Genomic DNA, 26,987 nt, shown 5'->3' on the forward strand with positions numbered 1-26,987 from the left:
GTGTTTGTTAGCCCTACTTGAAGTTATTTAGTTTTGAAGGAGAAAGATGTCATCTATTTTGCTGTGATTGTAATTGCTTTCTTCCAGTGGATTTTACAGTTCAGCAGAGTGACCTCTTCTGGACATGACGAGCTTAGAGGGTTAATCTGAAAATCCTTTTAGCTGTGGATTCATGGAACCATTAACTGCAATTTCAGTTTGTGGTGATGTGCCTGTAGTTCAGTTGGTCTGTCCGTCATTTATAGTTATTATTTGTGTTAACATTTTCCAATGACGTTCACCCTGTTCAACCAGCAGATTTTGGTATGGCTAAACTCATATGTGTTCAAGGGAGGTGAAGACCACATATCCACAACAATGAAATTTTGATAAGCAAAGGGAATGGTGCATCAAATTCACACCACTGTCTTGTACTCAAGCAGTTTTCATTTTCTAGGAACTCACACATGCACAATTCCCCCTTAGATTATAGTTGTGCCAACTTTCCACAAAAAAAATGTTTTTTCAAATTGATTTTTGTGCAGTATTGATTTCTGACATCAGTATAATCTATATCTATATCTATCTATCTTCTATCTATATACTAAAACTCTCGTTTGTTATCTTGTTTGTGACTGAACTTCAGCCAAAACGGTACAAGATAGCGCGACAATTTTAGGCCCAACTTACTCACCATTGTCACTTTAGTGATAATGCAAGTAATTTTATTGAAATTGGTGTTATATTTTTTATGTTATTCACATTTTAAAGTTTAAAAGGAGGGGAGGGGGAGGGGAGGAGGGAGAGGGGAAGGGGGCAGTGGGGGAGAAGGGAGAGGGGAGGGGGGGGTTGAGGAGAGAGGGGAGGAGAGGGTGCTGCACCAATGCAGGAGAGGTTTGGGCCCAACGGATCCACTTTGTCTAGTAGAGTTGAAAAATAACAGTGGTATTTTCTACAGCAGACAAATTCAAACCAAAGATGAATTGTGATTTAAGTTATTGCAATTTCATTGAGTTTCTACTCAATTCAATATAATTTACATGATGTCATTAATGTAGGTAAATTTAACAAGTCATATAGAGATGTCCCGGTACATTGGTGAAATGTGGATTTTGAAGAGATTCTTCAAGTGGGAACTGTAGTGTAAATGTTTTGGGAAGCATTCCAGAGCCCTGTGGCTGGATGACTGAAGAAATAGTTGGATGACTGAAGAAATAGTTGTTAATGGTGGAGCAATTAACAACATGGCACACGTGGTATTGCTCAGATTACGTGCATAATAAAGTGACAGATGACCGTCCTGGATATGAATTGTTTCTCATTTATTCTACCTAATTACATGTCTGGTTCAGTTAGAACTGCCATTATTCATCCTCGGCTACTCCCACTTCAGTAAGCCTCGCACGTAATCTGAGCAATACCACGTGTGCCAGATATATAGAAAGATACACCACAGAAATAGGTTGTTGTGCTCAATGAGTCCATAGTGATTTTTACACTAATCCTACCCCAACTTATTTTATTGTTCCCACATTCCCATCAGCTCCTTAGTTCCCCCACCAGCGCCACCAAAATAATTCTACTACTCCACATAGTCATCTACAATGGCCAATTAACCCCTCAATTTTTGACTTGGAGAAATCCAGAGCACCCTGAGAAAATCCATGCAGTCGCAGAGAGATTATGCCAACGTAACCAGCACTTGAGGTCAGGATTGAACCCAGGTCACTGGAGCTGTGTGGCAGCGATTTTACTAGCTGCACCTCTGTTCTTTATATTCTAATAGTTTAACAGTATTTTGAATAGCTTGCATCAGATTCTAGGGTATATTCTCTTACTTTGCGTGCAGAAATGGTGTTGAACGCAGGTTGCAGTATTCTTCCTGATTTTAGTGCAAAAAGGTTTAAAGCGTTCCCTTTAATGGCACGGTGGCGCAGCGGTAGAGTTGCTGCCTTGCAGCGAATGCAGCGCCGGAGACTCAGGTTCGATCCTGACTACGGGCGCCGTCTGTATGGAGTTTGTACGTTCTCCCCGTGACGTGCGTGGGTTTTCTCCGAGATCTTCGGTTTCCTCCCACACTCCAAAGACGTACAGGTATGTAGATTAATTGGCCGGGCAAATGTAAAAATAAATTGTCCCTAGTGTGTGTAGGATAGTGTTAATGTGCGGGGATCGCTGGGCGGCGCAACCCGTTGGGCCGAAGGGCCTGTTTTCACGCTGTATCTCTGAATCTAAATAATCTAAAGAATCTAGTTTTAAATCGTTGAAGCTCCGCTATTCTGTTGGGTATCTCCTTAGACTACATCTGCTCTAATTCCCTAGAGAGCCATTGTTTCTCTCATTTGTTTACAAATGTTTGCTAATCTTAAGTTTATTTTTTAAAAAGCCTACCAAAGTCAACATTGCGATTTAAATTCATGTCCTTTGATCAAGGCAATGAATCTTTGGGCTGTTCCAGCAAGCACCTTCTTAACTGCTTTCCTATTGCACTTTGTAGAAAAGTCTTGTCACTGCAGAGGTTGCCTTGGTCACCTGTAGAATCCAGTTCAAATCACATCACATTGATTTGTCTGTAATATAGTTTGTATGGAGTTTGTATTTTCTACTGTGCCGTCAAGGATTTCCATGGGACGCTCTGGTTTACTCCCATGTCCCAAAGATGTGCTGATTGTTAATTTAATAAGCCGCTGTAAATCACCTCTAATGTCAGTGGCTGACAGGACAATCAGTAGGGGCATGTGAGAGAACAGATTGCATTGAAATAACTGGGGTGATTGCACTGCTCTGTGAACTGGCAGAGATTTGATGGGCTGAATGGCCTATGTCAAAGAAACTGTCAATAATAGTGAACTGACAAAAATCATAATTAGATTATTGATAATTATATTGTGCCTACTTTCCTTTTTTCTAAAGCCCTCAATCACCGCACACTGCAGCAACATGCATTGTTTTCAAGCAGCATTAAAACTATCTACATGGGTGCCTACTCTGGTAGCAGTTTACGAGTTATTTACCCATTGAGTAAAATGTGTCAACATTTTCCATATTTAAAAAAAAATTAATTGAAAATAACCTTGTAAGGGGGGGGGGGTAGGGATGAGTAACATTCCTTTTCTTCTGAACTAGATGGTATCCCCGAGCTACAACTTGTTTGTTTTTTTTAATCTACAAATGATGCTGCCGTGGACCGTTTAGAAAAGGATCTATCAATCGCCAGGCTTTGTCCTACACCTTCCCTCTTTCAACTTTCTCTCCCCCACCAGAAACAGTTGGAAGAAAGGTCCCGACCCAAACCATCATCTATCCATGTCCTCCAGAGACCGACCGGCCTGTTACACTGAGTTACTCCAGCCCTGTAAATGTAAACCAGCATCTGCAGTTCCTTGTATCTTCGAAAAGGACATATTGTATTGAGGCTGAGCATGGATTTTGTATGGTAATACTGGCAAGATATTTAATGAAACTTTGTAGATTACTTCAATATAGTTCAAAGCTCAAGAGCTTTTAATCAAATTATCTGAGCTTTAGTGATTATCAGATTTATAGAAAAAAAGAGCAAGACCCTCACTCCTGTCACACAGGAGTCATTTGTTTCAGATGTATGTGTACTGCTTTTGTAGGAAAGAATAATTTATTAAACTGTTTACGCTATCCCGCTGGTTTCGAACTGGCATCCCGCTTTTTGTAAATCTCTGTAAAGTGATCTTGCCAAAATCTCTGCTCTCTGTTGTCTTAATTCAGAACTTTATATTTATCCATCTGCCCTGTTCACACCAACAGGCATTGGTTCCTGCTCTGATAGTGTCTCAATTGTAACATTTCCATCCTTACTGTTAAATTCCTACATTATAGAATTGTTACAGCGCAGAACAGGACTGTTCAGCCTATTCTGAATCTGAATCTGAATTACCTTTATTGTCATTCAAAATGAATTGAACGAAAATCATGTGCCACGCAGCCACAACAGTACAGAGTAAAAGACACAAGACACACAATTTTAACACAAACATCCATCACAGTGACTCCTCCAGACACTGTGATGGAAGGGAAGAATTTTTTTTCTCTCTTCCCCCATGCTTCTCCCACGGACAGATAGTTCGACCTCTGCCGAGGCGACCGAGGCTCCCGACTCGCGCAGCCCCCGCAAGGAGATGGAAGGTGCTGCGGCCGAGCCGCGCTGGGCGATGAAAAGTCCCGCGGCCGAGCCGCGCCGGGCGATGAAAAGTCCCGGCCGAGCCATGCCATGTCCATGCCAGCTCCCTAACCACAGCAATTTTCTGATTCCAATCACCAATCCTTTCTCCATTGCTTTAGTATTTTTTTCCCGCCATCTCCCTCATGAAGACTGAGTATTCTGTTTTTTACAGAGTTGTGGCACGTGCTGCCAGGGGGAGGCAGAGATATAATAGTGGCATTTAAGAGGTTTTTAGATAGGCTCATGGATATGCTATGAATGGAGGGATACAAATCACTTCGTAGATTACTGTAGGCAGAGGAGATTAGTTTAACTTGACATCATGTTCAGCACAGACATTATAGGCCCTTCGCCTGTTTGTGCCCTGTACTAATGTTTAATGGTAATTTAGTCTACAATCTATGATTCTGGTTATATTAAATAAAAGGTTGCAGAAGGTTTTAGTTAATGACTGAACTAATCTGTAATTGTTAATACTAATTTTGATTTGATTGCACTTTATAGGGACAGAGATTTGTGCATCTTTTGAATTGTTGAATAACTGAAAGTATCAGAAGTCCTCTAAAACTGGCAACATCCCTTTCAAAACAAACATGAACTGAACCAAGATTTCAAGTCCTCTGTACTTTTCAAGAGAAGAACCGCAGCTACCTTATTTATATGGTGTTGTAATCTTACAAAATATCCCAAGCTAATTCATAACAATGTTGTCAAACAAAAATACGTAATGAGCCACACAATACAATTGATCAAGGTTTGGTCAAAGTTTATTTTAATTAAGCATCTTAAAGATGAAAGGGGAGAGTAATGGAATGTTACATAACCCAATTAACATGCTGTTAATCAAATCCTAAAGGATGAGCTGTATTGATCTTGTACCATTAGTTTAAGACTCATTATCTATACGCAGAAATAATCACAATCCAAATCTTTCTATGTGACTTTCTGAACTATTCACTTGATAGAGTTGTTAGCCTTTTGTGGTAGCTGCTGTTTTAGAACATGCTGTTTATAATCTTTCAGCTTCAAGACAACTACACTCCCCCAGCTCCTATTACGGCTCCTGTTGTGAATTTCTCTATGGATACGCAAAAAGCCCGACCCCAGGGCCTCGCTTCTCAGGAAACCAGCCAAGGACCTCCGGGGGCACCAAAAGAGGGCAACTTTCAGGTGTGTTCTTGCTGTTGAATGGTGCCGAGATTTGATTATGGTACGATATATTGCGATTACTAATGCTGAGAGGGCTAAGTGCATTCTTGTATTTGGTCCTGTGGTGAAATTATACAGACCAAAAATGTATCTCCATCCTGTGTCACATTTTCAAAAACCCATGCGGTCTCGGAGAATGTGCAAACTGAAGCCGGGTTTCTTCCATTGGCACCGTTGTGCCATACAATTTAAATTTAAGATCCTGTATGATACAATGTGGAGAAATGAAAGGAAAAGGGTGAAGTTCGGCACAAACAAATGATCGCATCAATATGTAAAGAATTGACAGAGGATTGATGGATCAGCAAAGATTTGAACTTGGATCAGACACAAGTATGCACATGTCTAAGTGTGTGTGCTTAATTATTTATTTCATGAAGGGGTACCCCATGGTAGTAAAGCATTGCTGATCAGATATTGTAAAAGATGGAGGCTATTCTTTCTCGTGGCTCATCGCCTTTATGGTGATACTATTTTTGAGAAAAAATGAGTTCTTCATATTTGCTCATTCGGCCGTGGAGATGGTGAGATAATCAGCTTTTGGGCAAAGGCACAAAGAAGAAAGAATCCTACTATTATTTCAAAAGTACTTTTGCCTCTTCAGAAAAACACAAGTTCTGTGGAACTCAGCGGGTGAGGCAGCATCTGCAGAGGGAATGAACAAGCAACGTTTTTGGCTGGGATCCTTCCCAAAGCATCGTCAGTCCATTCAGGCCACAGATGCCGCCAGACCCGATGAGTTCCTCCAGTACTTTGTTTTTTGCTCATGATTCCAGCATCCGCCGATTCATGTGTCTCCATTAGTCTCTACAGGTTGATTTCAGCTCCTTCACATCAGTTTGAACCAGAATATTCAGATTTAATTTAATGACCATTTCAGAACACATCATTTGCAATTTACCTAATGTGTGGTAAACTTGTAGCTTGCCCTCTTGAGTGGTGTAACCTGGAAACTACTACATTTACATGGCTGTATAATATAAAAACAGTGCAAAACTGTCTATTGTGCAGACCTCCCAACCCTTCCGAATTTGGTGGAAAGTTTCCGCTTTCTTATTTCATTTCCGCCATTTTGATTTCGCCTCATTTTTCCGCAAAACATGCCTTGCCGCTCGCCCCGCCCCGCCACTTGCCTCGCCCCGCTGCTCACTTCGCCTCTGGTCTCACCTCGCCTTGCCGTTGGCCCGGCCTCGCCGCTGTACTCGCCACTAGCCTGGCCTTGCCTCGCCGCTGGTCTCGCTTCGCCTCTGGCCCAGTCTCGTCTCGCTGGTGGGAGAGGAGGAGGGGTGGGGGAGGGGGAGTGGATTGGGGGGGGGGGGGGGGTTAGGGAGAGGGGGAGTGGGGGGAGGGGTAGTGGGGGGGGAGTAGGGGTGGGGGGACACATGGACTGTTGTGATTTGCAGTTGAAGTCCACTGGAGCAAGTATGTCTTCAATTAAATTAGGTATGTGCAGTTTTTTAAATGAAACTCTTTCTTCATAACTTAGTCATACATTTTATGACCATTATTTTAGATTTAGATTTAGAGATACAGCGCAGAAACAGGCCCTTCGGCCCACCGGGTCCGTGCCGCCCAGCGATCCCCGCACACTAACGCTATCCTACACCCACTGGTGACAATTTTTACATTAGCCCAGCCAATTAACCTACATACCTGTACGTCTTTGGAGTGTGGGAAGAAACTGAAGATCTCGGAGAAAACCCACGCAGGTCACGGGGAGAACGTACAAACTCCGTACAAACGGCGTCCATAGTCAGGGTCGAACCTGAGTCTCCGGCGCTGCATTCGCTGTAAGGCAGCAACTCTACCGCTGCGCCACCGTGCTGCCTGTCAACACTGAGAATTGGGATGTGTAAGGAAAAATCAAAATAGAAAAAACAAAACAAAACAATTTTTTCTTTGTGTTGTAAGAAGTATTTCTGTTCAATAACCTTTCTATAATAGTAGAATATACTCATGATAGGCCTGACATTGTACATGTAGTCCAAGAACTACAGACTGTTAGAAATAATAATCGTTTTTCACACGTGAATGTAGCGCAACGCATACGCGCATTTGACGTGCATACTTTTTTTTTGCTGAAAAGTTGCATTACGCGCCATATTATGAATTTTGATGTAAAATTCTGAATTTTGGACATCAAAATTCTGAATTTGTAAAATCAAATGTTGGGTGGTCTGATTGTGAAAACTGGAGAAAAGATCGAGTGAAAATGTTGTATAGTTCAGATTTTGTTTATATATAATTTCAGCTTGCAAGAGTGCTATCTTTTATCCAAATATAATAACGCAGGAGTAAAATCTGCCACAGAGTACATCTGCAGCCACTTTGTTGCATGAATTTCTGTCTGCCTTTCTGTTGAGCCGAGTACTGATGCGTTCTTCCTTTGTGGTTTGGTGTGAAATGCATATCCTGCTACATATGCCGTGTTCCTCTTTCCCCTTTTGGCTTAGTAATCTAAGCAGTGATATGTTTGCTGTTTCACTTCCAGCCCCTACAACAACTGCCCACAGAGAAGATTGTGAAGAAGCAAATTCCAGAAGAGCACATGATATTGAAGACCACGTTTGATGGGCTGGTACAGCGATGCCTTTTAGCTGCTGCTGACCCTGTATGTCACTGAACAATAATCCTATTACTGAAATAAGTAGCTTATGATCCATATCTTTATTATGAAAATGGTATTCATGTTTTTGTACATAATGAAGAGTGTGGGGTTTTGATTGTATGTGGGAACTGCAAACTGCTGGTTCAACTGCTGAAATTGGTTAAATTACCATGTAAAAATGGGTATGTGAGATGAGGGGTTTAGGTTATTCGGTACTTCTGTTGCTAAAATTTATTGTATTAGCTTCAATTATCCAGAGTTGAAAACCACTGAATTCCTATTACCCAGCTACGGGAAGGATGTTATTAAGTTGCAAATGATAAAGAGATTCATCCAGAATGTTACCTAGACTTGCAGGCTGGAGTGATAGGGAGAGGTTGAACAAGCTTGGACTTTTTTCTTTGGAGCGTAGGAGGCTGAGGTATGACCAAGATCAAGAGGGGCATAGACAAAGTTAACGCTCAGAGTCCATTTCACAAGCCAGAGATTCTAAAACTAGAATGCATAGGCTTAAAGTGAGCGGGGAGAGATTTAAGAGAGACCTCGGAAGCAACGTTTTCACACAGAGGATAGTCTGTATCTAAAAGGAACTACCAGAGGAAGCTCTAGAAGTGAATACAATTATGAATTTTAACGTGAACATTAAGAGACCTGCCCTGAAACCATTGCAATTACAGGTAGACACAAAAAGCTGAAGTAACTCAACGGGTCAGGCAGCATCTCTGCAGAAAAGGAATAGGTGATGTTTCAGGTCGAGACCCATCTGACTGAGAGTAAGGGGAAAGGGAAATGAGAGATAGAAGGTACATAGAACAAATGAATGAAAGATATGCAAAAAACAGCGATGATCAAGGAAAGGTGGAGCCCACTGTTGGCTGTGGGGTAGGATGACAGCAAGTTATACAGACAGTGAAACTCAACAGGACGATAGTGAAGCTAGTAAGACAACCAGGGTGGTGGAGAGAGGGAGGATACAAGGGTGTTGTATTCACGGTCCTTTGCCAGTTGGGAAGTGTTTCAAGCAGAAAGAAATTGTAACCAGAAACATCATATTTCAAGGCATCAGTTTCCAGCCAAGAAAAATTGAGAAATACTAAATCTAGAAATACTAAATACTAATACTCAGCCCACTTAGTGTAGGTTTGTCCGAATGATATGTCCTATTGAAGGGTGGCCATCTGTAGTCCGCTAATGCTCACTGCAAATTCCTGCAACTCTGTAAATTGTAAGCCCTGAATCTCAGAAGTTCTCAGGTGTGAATCTTCCACACATCACTAATTTCAAATGTTTACGTAAAAGGAACTGGTTGGTTCCAACAATTTAGTTTGCTGATATGTAAATAAAGAAAATGTATGCACACATTTCAATGTAGCTCCCTGTTGGTGTGAATTGAGGCATTCCCTCTCTGGGTGGTATAGATGCCCCATGACACATACGGATTAAGTGCTGAACAGTCTGACTCAAGACTGGAGCTTTATGCTTAATACGGATTATTTTGAGCAACCGCACTGAACATTAGTGTTTCACTGGTGATTTTGTGCATCTGGATGATGATTTTATCAGACATAAATTCTGATTAGGATTTAATTGTGCTCAGCCGCATCAAATCAGATGTTTGTCATTACATTTCTTTTAATGGAGAGGGGTCGGAACAAAGGGGAGTAACATAAGAGGCTGAACTTGATTGTTGTTGACCTATTGACGTTTATATACTGAGTATGTGACCAGTAGTGGCCAGCTGTAGACCAAGTGTTCCTTTCATATTGAAGTGTTTACCCCCTTGACATTCTAGTTATTTTAAAACTTTTGATGGGGCAACCAAGTCATTATTAGAGGATATATTCTTGGACATAACATTGATAATGCACATGCTTTCACTTACTTTCAGCAGTCAGCTCCATTAATTTAATATTGAATCTACTGTTGGAACACTGTTTATTAACTGTACTAAAGTAAATTACTGCATTATTTTGAAGTCATGCGATGGCTTGAAGATAAGCCATTGTAACTGAACCAATATAATCAGAAATTCCTACTAGAAACTTAGCATCAGCGTAGGTTGCCTAGCTACCCCATACTGACTTTGAGTTTAGATTGAACTGTGACAGTCACCAAACCTTGTCTAGTGTGATGCTTTAGTCCGCTGCTCTGACCACCAAACAGCAAAGCTCCCATCTTACAATGCATAAATCGTAGTTTACTTGATTGCAGTAATAAGAGGAAAAAATGTATTTTTGAGACATCTAACATGCCTCAAAAATGTCATTGCCCTTTCTATCATAACAAATGCTCAAGGCATTTCACCCCGAGGCCAAGTTGCCGGCAACTGATTTGCTTTGCTTGTGGTTGCCTATTTTTCTCTAACGACATTGTCTTCACTGTACTTGGATCGTTGTCTTCACTCTTTTCATCACCTCTTGTATGTCTGAACTGCTTTCTCACTCACTCGTTACATCATTCACATTTTCTACGACATCCTTTCTTCCTCTTACAGTGAAATTGCTGTTTCAACAAATTGATCTCCTTGATGCCTTGCTCAAAGGCAGTTACTTCAGCATGCCAATCTAATTCTTTAACCACCAACAATATTCTTCATCCAATGACATTGTTTCTTCTTATCTCCATTGGCATGAAAATCTCACATCTCAATTGCAAGAACTCTCCCAAAGCTTCATTTTTTTTTTTCATTCAGTATTGCTACTTCCTCATGCAGGTAATTCTTCTATATTAGTTTCTCCACACACCATCGTCTAATACCTAGATCTCCAATCAAATATGGTCAGCCATTTTCTGAATATATATATTTTTAATTCCCATGCATGTTTTCATACAGGGTCTTCATTTTTCCGGCTAATTGCAAATTAAGATCAATTGCATCATCTTCTCAGCAATTTATTTGCAGGCGATAGTTGTTTTGAATTTCTTTGAAAACCTGTCTTTCCTTGCTCCCACAATCCTAAAACTGATAAAAATGCAACAGAAAATGGGAAAATACTTGACAAACTTAACAGATTTTGTGGAGACACAGAATTAAATTTTCAGGAGAGAGATCATTGATCTGAAATGTCAACTGTTTCTCCCCTGCACATTCTGTTTGACCTGACTTTTCCAGGCAATTTCTGTTTTAATTTCAGATTTCCAACATCTTCATTAATTTGCTTTTGGATCAATGTTGAAACCTGAAGCCTGCCTTCACTCAATCATTTCCTCCTTTGCCTTTTGTCTCCCCTGTTCTTTTCAGACTTGGTAATGGACTTCTTGCACCATACATGGCATCTTCGTTTCACACAATAAAATGCTTAACCCAATGTAGTCGTGTCACAAGGCAGTGCAAGTAATACCACAGAGGCTGTCCTTTAATCAAAAGAATCAATATATACCAAAGGAAAACGTGCATGAAAGAAGGCATTGTTGTGCACTTGTTTGCATGGAAGAGGCAAAGTGTAAAAATGCATTATGCACAATCTCGGCAAAGGTTTGAATAGACAGGACTGATGAACTTATTTACATTTCAAACCACATTAATTCAGTGAATTCTGAATTATTCCACAGCAGACGAAGAGGAAGCTGGATGATGCTGCAAAGCGACTGGATTACCTCTACGATAAGCTGAGAGAACAAACTGTAAGTGAGAATAGTTTTAACATAAAGTAACATAAAATGTATTTCTTTCTGCAGAGATTCCACAGTACGATAGGACAAGTGGATTCACAATGATACATGGAATGTCATATTTTAAAGCAAATGAGCAGCGAAGAAAGGCTTTTTCACAAATATTGCTGGACTCTTTGTTTAGATTGGTTATCCATATGTATGAGAAAGATTGAAATAAAAGAGGCTGGGAATAAATGTTTATCCTCTTCTAGTTGCTCCTCGACAAGAGATTCTATTGTTATGAAGTTATTCAGAAGTAGTTTTGAGATTAATTCTTGGTGGTGGGTAGGAACTTGGAGAGGGAGAAATGATATGAAGGAGAAAAGTTTTTGAAAGTTGTAACTCCAGAGATTATTTACATTGCATAATGTGCTTTATAGAGCGCAACGGATTTGAAATTTTGATATTAGATAGCTGACTACAAATGACAGGAGGTGGTATAATGATTGCAATTAGTTCAGCAGGCAAACAACGTTTGCTGAAATTAAACTTCTTCACAGTTACTGCCCAGTCTTCTGAGTGTTTTCCAGGCATTTCTATTTTAGATATCCAGCACCTGCGGGATTTTATTCTTTACAAATGTTATCTTGCTATCCTTTCATACTTGCAAGCAAGTTAGGAGAATGTCATCGTGTTTCTGAGAAATTATTGATCCTCAACATACAACTGCCTGTAATTAAACTGAATAACCAACCAGAAGGGATATCTGATATTGGAAATCTTATGTTAAATTGGCTCATGTAGGATCAAGACTTAGGCAATGGTGTAGAAAACCCTGGTCAGAATCTGCTTAATCTTTATTCACTGAATACTCTATAGTCTGAAAAATACTCTATTGCCAACCATGATTTTATTTTTCTTCTAATCATGACATTTATCTTTTTGTAGAGGAAAGAAAGGGCTGTGTATGCCTCACAAGAGTCGTAAATGGAAAATCTAGACTAGAAAGTAAATGCAGATAACTCAACCGGTTTCCTCTCATTAGTGGTAGCAGTTTATTTTTGAACTGTGATTTTCTTTGGCTATTTTGCCCCCATTCGCACCTCTCAAATCTATTGGTCCTGAGGTTGTGGCTATTTAGAAATTGTCTGGTGCATCTCAAGCAAATGACAATATGGACAATAAATGTCAGTGGCAGTTCAGTCATAGGAGAATCCCTGTCATACCCAACATACATTTACTTGCAGTGAATGGATGAGTAGGTGGAGAGGACACCAGCTACCTGACAGGAACACTATCCTCCGGAAACTTCTATCCCCCTTCCTCCAAACTCCCGTGCCACAGCAGAAGGTATCATCACCATTTTGCTAATGCAGAACAAACCGAAAACGGAACATACTGAAGGAACTAATTAAATCATAACAGTCTGAATGGTTTTGGTGTTCCACGCTATTTTAAAATTTATTCTTTAGTGTTCTCATGTATATGTGTAAGCACATAAAAGTGTTCATAACAAACTTAGTCATAACAATGGTCATTTTATGCTTAAGAGCTGGTATAACTGGTTTAAAAAAATCAAGATCGGTGACCAGTTAGATAGATGTTAAATTGAAGATTAATAAACTATGAGGTGAAGAACCAGGTAGATTTACAAACAGCCCATATTCTCAGAGGGTTTATATTTGAGGTCCCATTGTATTTCCACTAAGTGTTCTATATCTGGAATTTGAAGCTCATTAAATGATTGTCTTTGTCCAGTTTAGTTGAGGCCTGTCAATGCTTCAGTTTATGTTCAGGATATGTATGTGTGTGAAATATACCGCAAAAGTGTTTGTGCTATAATACTATTCTCAAGGGCGTTGCTAATATTTTTTGTTCCTTGCTATGCAGCTCTCTCCACACATTCTAAGTGGACTACATGAAATTGTGCGGAATGTCGAGGTGTGCAATTACCAGCAAGCGTTAGCTGTTCACACTCACGTTGTGAGCAGCAGCAACTTCAGCGAGATCTCTGCATTCATGCCCGTTCTAAAAGTTGTTGTGACAATCGCCAACAAGCTCAACATCTGAGAAAGCTGCCAATCGCAGGATTTCACATTTGAGGATAAGGATACTTGGATTTTTTAATTGTTTGCTTTTTCTTCAGTGTTTTGATTCGTTGAATATGAAGAGTGTTAACGTTTGCGATATTTAGCGAAGCCTATCTTTGAAAGTTCAGCTTTTCCGTGAAATGCATCACACAAGTAGTGCATTACTTAAATGCACCGAACTGGGTTGAATCTGGTTCATTCCTATCATTAAAAACTCTGAAGAAAACCTAATCAACACCATTGGCAGGGTCCAGACTACAAGCTTCTGATTTGTACTCGCCTTGTGAAAGGTATAAGCTGCTTCTTTCCTGATGGTCAATTAGGCAGTCGCAATGTATTTGTATAGCCTTTGTGTTCAGGTTCACCTTTGTTATCCTTTGCAGCCACTGATATCCCACAAATAGCTAGAATATGTCTCATAGCTACGCTGTATTGGTTAAATATTGCTCTTGTTCCCTAAATAGGAACGACTAACTTGAAAATAGCACTGTCAAATAAATTGGCTCCGTCCACAAATCCTACAATTATTCCATCGGCTATATCGGTAATGGGAAATAGGATAAACTCCCTCCCAAACTCTCAATGGAGGACACGACTCAAGGTCAAAACGGGGCAGTTCACTTTGGAGATAGGTTAACATAGAAGACAAATTTATAAGCTTTATATTTAATCTGGAAAAGCTATGGGTAAAATACAATGACGCTTTTTTTTTAAAACAAAAAGCATTATCTTTTTGTATTCGGTAAAATTTATACTAAATTGTGGGTTTACCTCAGCTGATAGGTTGAGCTATTGCCACATCGTGCTGGCACACCTCAGCCTCACTGTTGTCATGATGGTGATTTAGGAATGTCTGATTTCAGGGATCATTGTGCTATTGTTAATGCAGATATTTGGCTGTCAGCTTTAATTATGGAACCCTAAAAAAAATGACACGGCGGTGATAAGCAGAGTCTTTTTAAGAAAATGCATACTCTGAAGAATATTTTACAAATGCCAGGACACTCCGAGGTTAAATTCTTTGCACTCCCGATTGGCAACATGCATTGAGAGTTTGTACTCTGTTGCCTCTTGTCATCCTCATTTGACCTCAAGGAATTCAACAATAGACAAAATAGCCACCATTTTAGGCATGTGAAAACATTCTGGTTATTTCTGTGACAACAGTGTAAGCAGCTTTTTTTTAGATTGCACAAAATCCAGTTACTGTGTCTCAAATGCGTAAATGCTGCCTTTCCTCACAAATATTTATGACATTGCCACAATAGCATATTTTTTAATTCAACATTGTGAATATGGAAAAAATAAAGGGTTTTTTTTCCAATTGAAAACCTGAATTGAAATTTGTCGTAGTGTTTACAGTTTAGAGCAGCACCTACTATTCACTCATGTACGCATCTTGTATCTTAGTGTGGTACTGTGTGCAGTTCTGGTCGCCACACTATGGGAAGGATGGGATTTCACAGCTTAGGGTGCAGTGGAGATTCATCAAGGTGTGGCCTGGGATGGAAAATTTCAATTATGAGGAGAGATACGGTGGTGCAGCAGTAGAGTTGCTGCCTTACAGTGAATGCAGCGCCGGAGACTCGGGTTCCATCCTGACTACGGGTGCTGTACTGTAAGGAGTTTGTACATTCTCCCCGTGACCTGCGTGGGTTTTCTCCGAGATCTTCAGTTTCCTCCCACACTCCAAAGACGTTTGTAGGTTAATTGGCTGGGCAAATGTTAAAAAAAAGAAAAAAGATTGCCCCTAGTGGGTGTAGGATAATGTTAATGTGCGGGGATCGCTGGGCGGCGCGGACCCGGTGGGCCGAAGGGCCTGTTTCCGCGCTGTATCTCTAAATCTAAAAAAGAAAGATTGGGTAGGTTAGCTTGACTTTCCATGGCGTGGAGGAGATTGAGTGGTGACCTGATAGAGATATATAGAATCGTGAGGGGGGTCGATAGGAAAAATCTTAACATGCAGAGCATAGTTGGAATCTTGAATGCACTACCTGAAGTGGTGATGAGGCAGATAATTTCACTAAATCTAAGCATTTAGCCAAGTACATGAATTGCTATGGCTATGGATCAAATGTGGTTAAATAGACAATAGGTGCAGGAGTAGGCCATTCGGCCCTTCGAGCCAGCACCGCCATTCAATGTGATCATGGCTGATCATTCTCAATCAGTACCCCGTTCCTGCTTTCTCCCCATACCCCCTGACTCCGCTATGCTTAAGAGCTCTATCTAGCTCTCTCTTGCATGTATTCAGAGAATTGGCCTCCACTGCCCTCTGAGGCAGAGAATTCCACACCTTCACCACTCTGACTGAAAAAGTTTTTCCTCATCTCTGTTCTAAATGGCCTACCCCTTATTCTTAAACTGTGGCCCCTAGTTCTGGACTCCCCCAACATTGGGAACATGTTTCCTGCCTCTAACGTGTCCAACCCCTTAATAATCTTATACGTTTCGATAAGATCCCCTCTCATCCTTCTAAATTCCAGTGTATACAAGCCTAGTCGCACCAGTCTTTCAACATATGACAGTCCCGCCATTCCGGGAATTAACCTAGTAAACCTACACTGCACGCCCTCAATAGCAAGAGTATCCTTCCTCAAATTTGGAGACCAAAACTGCACAGTACTCCTGGTGCGGTCTCACTAGGGCCCTGTACAACTGCAGAAGGACCTCTTTGCTCCTATACTCAACTCCTCTTGTTATGAAGGCCAACATTCCATTGGCTTTCTTCACTGCCTGCTGTACCTGCATGCTTCCTTTCAGTGACATTAGTGAATGAGATTAGTAAAGAAGAATACAATGATCTGCAAGGACATGGTGGGCCAAGGGGTCTGTTGTCGTGCTCTATGACTCCACGACTACATGCAAGCTAGAGGAACAGCACCTCACACTCCAAAAGGGTGGTCTTCAACCCGACGGCATGAACGTTGAATTCTCCAATTGCAGGTAACCTTCTGCTTCTCCATCCCTTTCTCTCTCCTGACCTACCCACGTCCTCTCACGCACACCTATCGTTTCAACCCCACCCGCAGCCATCTATTTGTATTGGAGTTGAAGTGCTGAGCCACCGGTGATGTCACCACTGATCTCCCGGTGGCTCAGCACTTCAACTCCCCCTCCCATTCCCAATCTGACCTTTCTGTCCTGGGCCTCCTCCATTGTCATAGTGAGGCCTAGCACAAATTGGAGGAATAGCATCTCATGTTTCACTAGGGCAGTTTACACCCCAGCGGTATGAACATTGACTTCTCGAACTTCAGATAGTTCCTCTGCCCCTCTCTTTCCCCTCCCCCTTCCCAGTTCTCCCACAGTTCTGCTGCAGTTGTACAGGGCCTTGGTGAGACCGCACCTGGAGTATTGTGTGCAGTTTTGGTCTCCTAACCTGAGGAAAGACGTTCTTGCCTTAGAGGGAGTACAGAGAAGGTTCACCAGATTGATCCCTGGGATGGCGGGACTTACATATGAGGAAAGACTAGATAGACTGGGCTTGTACTCGCTGGAATTTAGAAGACTGAGGGGGGATCTTATAGAAACATATAAAATTCTTAAGGGGTTGGAGAGGCTAGATGCGGGAAGATTGTTCCCGATGTTGGGGGAGTCCAGAACCAGGGGTCACAGCTTAAGGATAAGGGGGAAGTCTTTTAGGACCGAGATGAGAAAACATTTCTTCACACAGAGTGGTGAGTCTGTGGAATTCTCTGCCACAGAAGGTAGTTGAGGCCAGTTCATTGGCTATATTTAAGAGGGAGTTAGATGTGGCCCTTTTTGCTAAAGGGATCAGGGGGTATGGAGAGAAGGCAGGTACAGGCTACTGAGCTGAATGATCAGCCATGATCATATTGAATGGCGGTGCAGGCTCGAAGGGCCGAATGGCCTACTCCTGCACCTATTTTCCATGTTTCTAAGTCTTCCTATCTCCTATTCATCCTATCTTTGTCCAGCCCCCTCCCCTTACATCATTCTGAAGAAGGCTCTCGACTCGATACGTCACCCATTCCTTCTCTCCCGAGATGCTGCCTGACCCGCTGAGTTACTCCAGCATTTTGTGTCTACCTTATAATTATGTCTACTCATTCCACATTCTCAGCATCTACACTGTTATGACTCTGTATTTCAATAGGTCACTCTTTAAACTCCAAACAGAATACAGACCCGGCTGCCTTGATGGGACTGTTCTCTCATCCCAAGAATTAGACTTCTGAGTCTCCTCTGGTTTGCCTCCAATGCTACTATATCCTTTCTTAGATGAGGGAACAAAAACTGTACTCCAGGTGTGGCCTCACCAACACCCTGTACTTTTGCAACAAAACTTCCCTCGTGCTAAACTCCAATTCTTTTGCATAAAAGCCAAAAAGTTATTTAACTACCTGCTCTATCTCTATCTTTGGGTGATTCATGCACAAGACCAAGGAGATCCCTCCAAACTTCACTCCTTTGCAGTCTCTTGTCATTTAGATCAATCTGCCTTTCGATTCCTCCTACTGTCGTTCATGATCTTGTGCATTGCTGCCTTAAATGCTATTTGAGGTAGTGTGTACAGTTTTGGTCACCCTGCTCGAAGAAGGATGTAATTGAATTAAAGGGTGCAAACAAGATTTACAAGACATTACTGGAACTGGAGATCGACACGAGATGCTGGAGTAACTCGGCGGGACAGGCAGCATCTCTGGAGAGAAGGAATGGGCAACGTTTCGGGTTGCGACCCTTCTCCAGACAGGGGTTGAGCTATAGAGGCTGGATTGGCTATGACTTAGGAACGGGAAGCTGAGGGGTGTACTTCACGAGGTATATAAAATTGAGGTGTATAGATAAGATGAGTAGCTACGGTCTTTCCCCTAGGGAAGGGAAGCCTAAAACTAGAACACAGATTTAAGGTGAAAGGGAAAGATGTTAACCCCCTCCACCCCATTCCCACCCTGACCTTTCTGTCCTGGGCCTCCTCCATTACCAGGGTGAGGTCGCACACATACTGGACAATAGACAATAAGTGCAGGAGTAGGCCATTAGGCCCTTCGAGCCAGCACCGCCATTCAATGTGATCATGGCTGATCATTCTCAAACAGTACCCCGTTCCTGCCTTCTCCCCATACCCCCTGACTCAGATATCCTTAAGAGCTCTATCTAGCTCTCTCTTGAATGCATTCGGAGAATTGGCCTCCACTGCCTTCTGAGGCAGAGAAATCCACAGATTCACAACTCTTTGACTGAAAACGTTTTTCCTCATCTCCGTTCCAAATGGCCTACCCCTTATTCTTAAACTGTGGCCCCTTGTTCTGGACTCCCCCAACATTGGGAACATGTTTCCTGCCTCTAACGTGTCCAACCCCTTAATAATCTTATACGTTTCGATAAGATCTCCTCTCATCCTTCTAAAACTGGAGGAACAGCACCTCATATTCTGCTTGGGTAGTTTACAACCCAATGATATTAACATTGGATTCACTCATTTTAGGTAAGCTCTAACTGACCCCCCTCTAGCTTCACATTCCACTGTCGCCCACGTTCTGTTCTTATCTCTGGCCTTCGGCCTAACCATCTGCCTATCAACCACTACCCCTCTCTCATCTATGGCGACCAAGAACCTGCCACGCTTTGTCCTGCCTCTCCCCCTTTCCAGCATTCTCATCTCCCTCCCCACCACAATCAGTCGGAAGGGACTCGACCCGAAATATCACCTGTTCGTGTTCTCCAGAGATGATGCCTGGCCTGCTGAGTTACTCGTGAACTTTGTATCCATCCCTTTGCCTCCGCGATGCTGCTCGACCGCCCCAACAATGTATTTGTTTTTTTCCCCTTTGATTCTATGAAGCCTAGCCCCTGGTTCTACGAAGAATCCCTTCAAATAATATTAACGACATTATATGTCTAAAAACTGTTGTTTTTGGCGTCAATAGTCCGAACGGTCCAAGAATAAAATAACCCACTTAAAAATTCTTCTCCATTTTTGGAACTGTGGACAAAATGTATCCTGAGGAGAATGGAACTTTAATCCCTGATTGAGATAACATCACGTCCCCTCAGTTGGGTTTAGTGATCGTGTGTGTTTTGAGGTTGTTTGCAAGCATTTGTTGGTAAAGCCACTTGTTCTCGTATAATACTTGCACTAACTTCTATTCAGCGAACAGTGTGAGACTATGCAAATACTTTTCCCAAGTCCTTTCAAGCGGGCAGTTCATTGAAAGAAAGAGGAGATTACATTGTCCAGCAGCTGCGGATTTGGACGCTGATTTAAGTCGTGAGTCATTGTCACGTCAATAAAGGGAGCCTTGATGAGTGAAAGACCAATGTGCAGGGCAAGAAATCTGCACGGTACTCTTGCGCCGTACACATTTTCCCAAACTTTAAGCGGAGATCTGAGGTAGCGTGAAAATGGGATTTGCATGTCAAATGAAGCAACGCAGGGATACGTCCTGCCTGCCTGCTTGGTGTTTAAATCCTCGCAGAAGTTAATTAAACCTGCATTATACAGTAAAGCAACTTGAAATCGCGCTAATGTTGAGGTATTCCATGGAGATTAAGTGTCATACAATAGGAATATAATTTACACGGTAAATGCTAATATGACCAATTACAATGTGGGCTTGGAGCCTAGATGTGGCCCGGGGGAGCGATTCGAGCTAAACTCTAAACTTTTAAAACACGTATGTGTTTACTTTATTTTGTATTACAAATGTCAACATTACTCTCATTCTCAAACTGTTGGATGCAATCCTTTCCAGAGAAGTATTATAAAATGTGCGGGTCGTTTTCGTTGGACCAGCTGAACCATAATGTATCTGTAATATTCCACACGTTAGACACTCAAATGTTCCATTTAACGAGGATTGCCCGGAGAACTAAAAGGGATTTTTAAAAATCTCTATTGTCTAAATGGACATTAGATTTTCTTTTGTGTGGGAAGGTACTGTAGATATTGGTTTACACTGAAGATGGACACAAAATGCCGGAGTAACTCAGCGGGGCAGGCAACGTCTCTGGATAGAAGGAATGGGTGACGTTTCAGGTCAAGACCCTTCTTCAGTCTGAGAGTCAGGGAAGAGGGTGACGCAGAGATATGGACGGGTAAGGTGTGAAAACGAGACATCAAAGGGGACGTAGTTCAAGGAAAATGTGGAATAGATCATTGTTAGCTAAGGAAAGGTGACAACGAAGATAAGATTTAATCCTGGGGACAGTCAGACTGGTCGGAGAACTAGGATGGGGAGGGATGGAGAGAGAGAGAACGCAAGGATTACTTGAAGTTACTTAAAAGTCGATATTCGAATATAGACACAAAATGCTGGAGTAACTCAGCGGGACAGGCAGGCAGCATCTCTGGCGAGAAGGAATGGGTGACGTTTCGGGTCAAGACCCTTCTTCATACCGCTGGATTGGAAACTGCCCAAGCGAAATATGAGGTGCTGTTCCTCCAATTTGCGCCTGGCCTCACGCTGATAGTGGAGGAGGCCCAAGACGGAAAGGCCATTCACTTTCTCCAGAGATGCTGCCTGTCCCGATGAGGTACGCCAGCATATTGCGTCTATCTTAGATTTCCTTTTGACAAGTGGATAAAATATTGGAATTCCAACAGAGAAGCGAAGTTTGGAGAAGGTTCCCGAGCCCAAGCGTCACCCATTCATGTTCTCCAGAGATGCTGCCTGACCCGCTGGGTCATTTCAACACTTTGTGTCTATCTTTAGGGAATCTAAGTTGTTCACTATTCTCTCTGCTCGCTTCTAATGGACCCTGACATTTTTGATTGGAGGTCCAACGTCTTAAAACTTGGGTTCCTTCTCTCTGATGAGACGCATCGAGACTTGATGTTTCACCGTCTCTGACACCCGGCGTCTTTGCGCGGTCCAGTTTCCTAACCTCTGTCTTTTTACATATCTTTCGTTAATTTGTTCTATGTACCTGTTCATATCAATCGGTTCTCACTCCCCTGACTCTCAGTCTGAAGAAAGGTCTCGACTCCAAACGTCGCCTATTTCTTCTCTCCAGAGATGCTGCCAGTCCCGCTGAGTTAGTCCAGCATTTTGTGTCTATCTCCGATCCTCCGACGTTTATTTGTACAATTAAATCTATGCTTTCTGGGTACAATTTCTGTGACCGGAGACTTTACCAAGCAACCGAGACGGAGTCTCGCCCCTTCATTGAGCAGGAGATTGTGCACTTTCGTTGGTTTCCAATTGAATATTTGGTTCGCGGAAGGATCGGTCTTGTGGACCGTTAATAAAACGAATTTCAATTGCTTTGCATTACTGGAGTAAAGGCTTGAGAAAATTTCTTGTGCAAATTAAGCAAAACATCCATGTTTCCGTGAAATCCCCTCAACAAGATAAATATATAACCTATCGTTGAGGGGAACTCTCTATTTTAAACTATTATCGCCTTATTTAACAAATCTTATGTCGGCCTGGGTTTTAGTGCGAAACAGACACGATGTCACCCCGAGATAAAGAAAGTGCCTTGAGAAAACAGCTCTTCCTCACTCGAACCACTTGTTTTCTTTGCTTCTTTTCTTGGCTCTGCTCTGTCCTTCCCCTTGGCGAAGTTTACAATGCACCAGAAGGTTTTCCGTCAACCCAATCTCTTCGGCCCCTTCCATTCCTGCAGTAACTGCCAACGCAACACACGAACCAAACCGCACAATGGAGATCAATGAGAGGAAGCAGCAACCTCGCAGAAACAGATTTGGGCAGAAACGGCAATTCGAAAGGACCGAGGCTTCGCCAATCCATGCGCTCCAGAGATGCTGGCCTGACCCGCTGAATAACTCCAGCACTTCGTCCCAAATGTTTCCGACGGGAATGACAGTGAAAGCAGATTCAAATGAAACTTTTTAAAAGAGAATTGGATCGGTACTTGAAGATTAAAGACATGGCCGTGGGAAACGAGGAAGAATATGATCTTTCACAACTGGCACAGGATAACGGACTGGGAAACCTTCAATTAGCTGCCTGATTCTATGATTTAGAGCTAGATTTATGAGCTCGATAGAGTTCATAAGGATAGCAGAGTCAGGGGGTATGGGGAGAAGGCAGGAACGGGGTACTGATTGAGAATGATCAGCCATGATCACTTTGAATGGTGGTGCTGGCTCGAAGGGCCGAATGGCCTCCTCCTGCACCTATTGTCTATTGTCTATTGTCTATTGAGGAGTACAAGCACACATACATACATACACAGACACAAAAAGCTGGAATAACTCAGCGGGAAAGGCAGCATCTTTGGAGAGAAGGAATGGGTGAGATTTCGGGTCGAGACCCAGGTCACCCATTCCTTCTCTCCAGAGATGCTGCCTGTCCCGCTGAGTTCCTCCAGCTTTTTGTGTCTATCTTCGGTTTAAACCAGCATCTGCTGTTCCTTCTTATACATACATACATACATACATACATACATACATACATACATACATACATACATACATACATACATACATACATACATACATACATACATACATACATACATACATACATACATACATACATACACACACACACACACACACACACACACACACACACACACACACACACACACACACACACACACACACACACACACACACACACACATACATACATACATACATACAATTAAATCTATGCTTTGTACAATCTATTCTTTCTGGGTACAATTTCTGTTGACCGGGGGCTTCACCAAGCAACTGAAATGGAGTCTCGCCCCTTCATTGAGCAGGAGATTCTGCACCGTACACACACACACGCACACACACACACACACACACACACATACGTTAACAAGGTAGTGTAAACGTGGCACTAATATCTTGTTTTTTTTTGCATTTTCTTTCAATTGCCTTGTATATATAATGTGTGCATGATAAATGTATGATGTATGTTATGTGTGTTGTTTGAACTGTGTGCATAAGATGCTGGTGCAAATCAGATTTTCATTATACCTGTACCTCGCCGTGCTTATGCAAATGACAATAGACTCGACTTACAGTATTTACACAGAGCGATCTGATGTGTGGGTCGTTGTCCGTAGCTGTTTTAACTCCGAACAGAAATATTTACTGTAAGATCCACATTAATGTGTGACTCATAGCTTTCGGAAAAGTGTTTAGTGAGGCCGGGGACAAACATACAAAACAGGATTTGGACAATTTTACATGTTAATTTTGAAAAACCCTGGCGTTTTAAAGAGAGCCTGAGGTTTGTGGTTGGTGCAGAATTGAAAACATTAGCCTACAGACGAGCACGCTTTTCAGAAAACCGGAGCACCCGGAGGAAACCTCCGCGATCACAGTGCAAATGTGAAACGTGCAAACTCCGCATAATCAGCACCCGTAGTCAGGATCGAACCCGGGTCTCTGGCGCTGTGAGGCAGCAACTCTCCCGCTGCGCCATTGTGCTACTCGGTGCGAGTTGGTGCTGATGCGAGTTTATGCTTCACCCGTTTAGCCCTCTGTTCACTCCAGTAAGACCTTGGGGTAATAAGGCTCTAAACCCACCTACTGGACCAACTGATGAAAAGTAATGAGGACAAAAGAAACTGCGGGGAACGCTATGACTGATATGGAAAATCCCCCCAAAAACCGAAGCACGCCGTTTTACAAATCACAACAGTATTGGGGCGAAACGGAGTTGGTCAGTGCGGCCGTTTCTTCCAATTGATGCTTTTTTGGGGCATTTCGCTGGCGACGCCCTGTATATTAAAATGTCACAACCATACAAACGGGGAAAAAAGCGATCTATTCGAAACTAACGAGGATTAACTCCTCAAATTTTGCAATTGTAGTTACACCAATCCCGTCATACTAACACTGCAATCTGACGAGATGTTTTAATCTAACGCTAAGAAAACGAACCTGTTTTATTATTGGGACATGTAAATTTTAAAGAAATCTCAATTTATACGCTTTTACGGTATACCGTGAGATTTTATATGTTTACAGTGTTATGTAATTGCTGTACATATATAACTGTGCACAGAAATCTGCATTTCCAGTGGTTGCCTTTATAGATTATATTTTAACACTATAAATCTTGTGTGTGAGTATGGATTGAATGTCTATATAAAATGTCTACATAAGTATGTATTTTGCTAGACGATGGATCAGATAGCCAGAACTTCAGAACACGAATTACCAGTATATTTATTATCGGGTTATCTTAGGTCCTTCAACAAGACTATAGTTTTATTTTATTGGCATCAAATTACATTTGTTAATGGTTAATTTAAGCCTTTACGGATAACCAAATGGACAGGATTGACATGAGTAGTCCATGTTTCTATGCCCTGAATTCGATTCGTGTGGTTTTGAAGGAAATACACACAGATTTAAGCAAACAATAAAAAATAAAATATTTCTACTTCGGGCGTAAAGAGAAGCGCCAATAACGACGAGCAACGTCGGAAACATCGGCGCGATTTCTCTCGCCGCCTTGTACCACAGAATAGTGAACAACTAGTAATAACCGCGGCGGGGCATCATGTATCACACAAAAAGACAAAAGATCTAAATTTTCTTTAATTACAAACTGCACATTTTCTACATTTAATCCAATCCAAAGCTGAGAATTAACTAAATTTCAGAGCATTAAACCGGTGCAATAAATTAACGGTGTACAAAGTGCTTCGTGTTCCTGTGTATAACACAATTAAATAGTCCTTTTTCCGTCAAGCTGGAAGATCCTCGGATTATTAATATTAGCAAAAGAGGTTAAACTTGCATTGTAGGCCTTGTGCCATTTGGACAGAGTCAGCGTATCAATAATACTGCGTTATTCATTCCCATCTCTTCGGAGCAAAAACAAAGCGTAATCTGGGAGCCCTTAACAAAAAAAAAACTATCATGTTTTAGTTGTAAAAACTCCAAAGTTAATATCGAATGATTAGGATTTCGGAATGTTCTATTATCTTGAAAGTAACGCGGAACTCCAGTCATGTGCGTGTGCTACAAGCCTTTGATGCTTGTACAACTTTCAGATGAGCCGCTCAGGAAGATGCGGCATGTTTCACTGTGGCAAAGGGAGAAGATGAGAGTTCGGTGACTAACTCGGCTGGTTCAACGGAATAAAAGCTGGAAGTTCATTTCAACCAGAAATCCCTTCCCCTAGCCCAGAAAAACCAGGGTGAATATCATTTATACAGCAGGTGTAAGCGGAGCTGCAATGCTTTCTCCCTACACCCAGCTTCCAACGTGAGGTAAACATTTGTTAGGTAAGAAATATGATTAAAGAACTACTGGGCAAGACTGGTTAACAGGGTGGTCAACAGTTATTTTAATTGAACAACTGAACAGGCTGGAGGGGCAGAATGGCCCTTTCCTGTTCACCTAATCCATTTGAATTGGTATTTTAGAAAACAGAATTCAAATCGTGTTTCAGATCTCATTTAAGAAACAGTTGGACTGGAACGTGGATAGGACAGGTTTGGAGGGATATGGACCAAACGCGGGCAGGTGGGACTAGTGTAGTTGGGTCACGTTGGGCAAGGTGGGCCGAAGGGCCTGTTTCCAGGCTGAATCATTCTGACTGTATCTTGTTTTATTTCTCAATTTTTCACTTAGTGCCATCATTTCTACACACTCCCCAATTCTTTCACCCTACAAACAGCTAACAGTGACCTGTTTCCTTTATCATCGTTACTTTTTTGCACGTCTTTCACCCATTGTTCTTTATCTCTCCACATCACTGTCTATATCGTTCGTTTCCCTTATCCCTAACCAGTCTGAAGAAGGATCTCGACCTGAAACGTCACCCATTCCTTCTCTCCAGAGATGCTGCCTGTCCCGTTGAGTTACTCCAGCTTTTTGTGTCTATCACCAATACTTTTGACCTAGTTTATTTAGCTTCAGACAATAAAAAAAACAAAAATAAAAATGACTTCCAATTTTCAGAATTTCTGACTGTATATATTGTAGTTTTGATCCTGAAAATACAACTCAAAAATCTTCGTTTCAATGCATCCATTAATCAGAACATTGGTAGAACTATGACTCACCAGAGATGTTCCACTGTAGGGTTACAGGTTGGGAACTAAAACTCACTTCCTCGTTAATATATTTGACTTATTTTTTCTCATGATCTTTTCAAAGAGTGGGATGGAAATTTTTATATAGGAAAGAAAACTGCAGATGCGGGTTTAAATCGAAGGTAGACACTAAATGGTGGAGTAACTCAGCGGGTCAGGCAGCATCTCTGGAGAGAAGGAACGGGTGACGTTTCGGGTCGAGACCCTTCATCAGACTAATGTCAGGGGAGGGGGCGGGACAAAGACAGGAAGACTGGTGGGAGAACTGAGAAGGGGAGGAACGTTTTATGTTCCATCAAGGCTCATAAAACATACTCGGGTGTTT

The 26,987-nt window shown here is 41.9% G+C and overlaps 1 protein-coding gene across 1 annotated transcript in view; it reads left to right on the forward strand.

The window, feature by feature from the left end:
* sec31b (SEC31 homolog B, COPII coat complex component) overlaps nt 1-14,992 on the forward strand; it is a 73,025-nt gene extending 58,033 nt beyond the window's left edge. Inside the window, exons 23-26 of the mRNA XM_078428661.1 lie at nt 5,198-5,344; nt 7,875-7,994; nt 11,544-11,615; nt 13,476-14,992. Coding sequence (XP_078284787.1) covers nt 5,198-5,344; nt 7,875-7,994; nt 11,544-11,615; nt 13,476-13,655 — 519 coding nt within the window. The 3' untranslated portion in view covers nt 13,656-14,992. The remainder of the gene's footprint in view (nt 1-5,197; nt 5,345-7,874; nt 7,995-11,543; nt 11,616-13,475) is intronic.
* The last annotated feature ends 11,995 nt before the right edge of the window (nt 14,993-26,987 follow it).

The sequence above is a fragment of the Rhinoraja longicauda genome, chromosome 35 (assembly GCF_053455715.1).
Source record: "Rhinoraja longicauda isolate Sanriku21f chromosome 35, sRhiLon1.1, whole genome shotgun sequence".
Taxonomy (NCBI): Eukaryota; Metazoa; Chordata; class Chondrichthyes; order Rajiformes; family Arhynchobatidae; genus Rhinoraja; species Rhinoraja longicauda.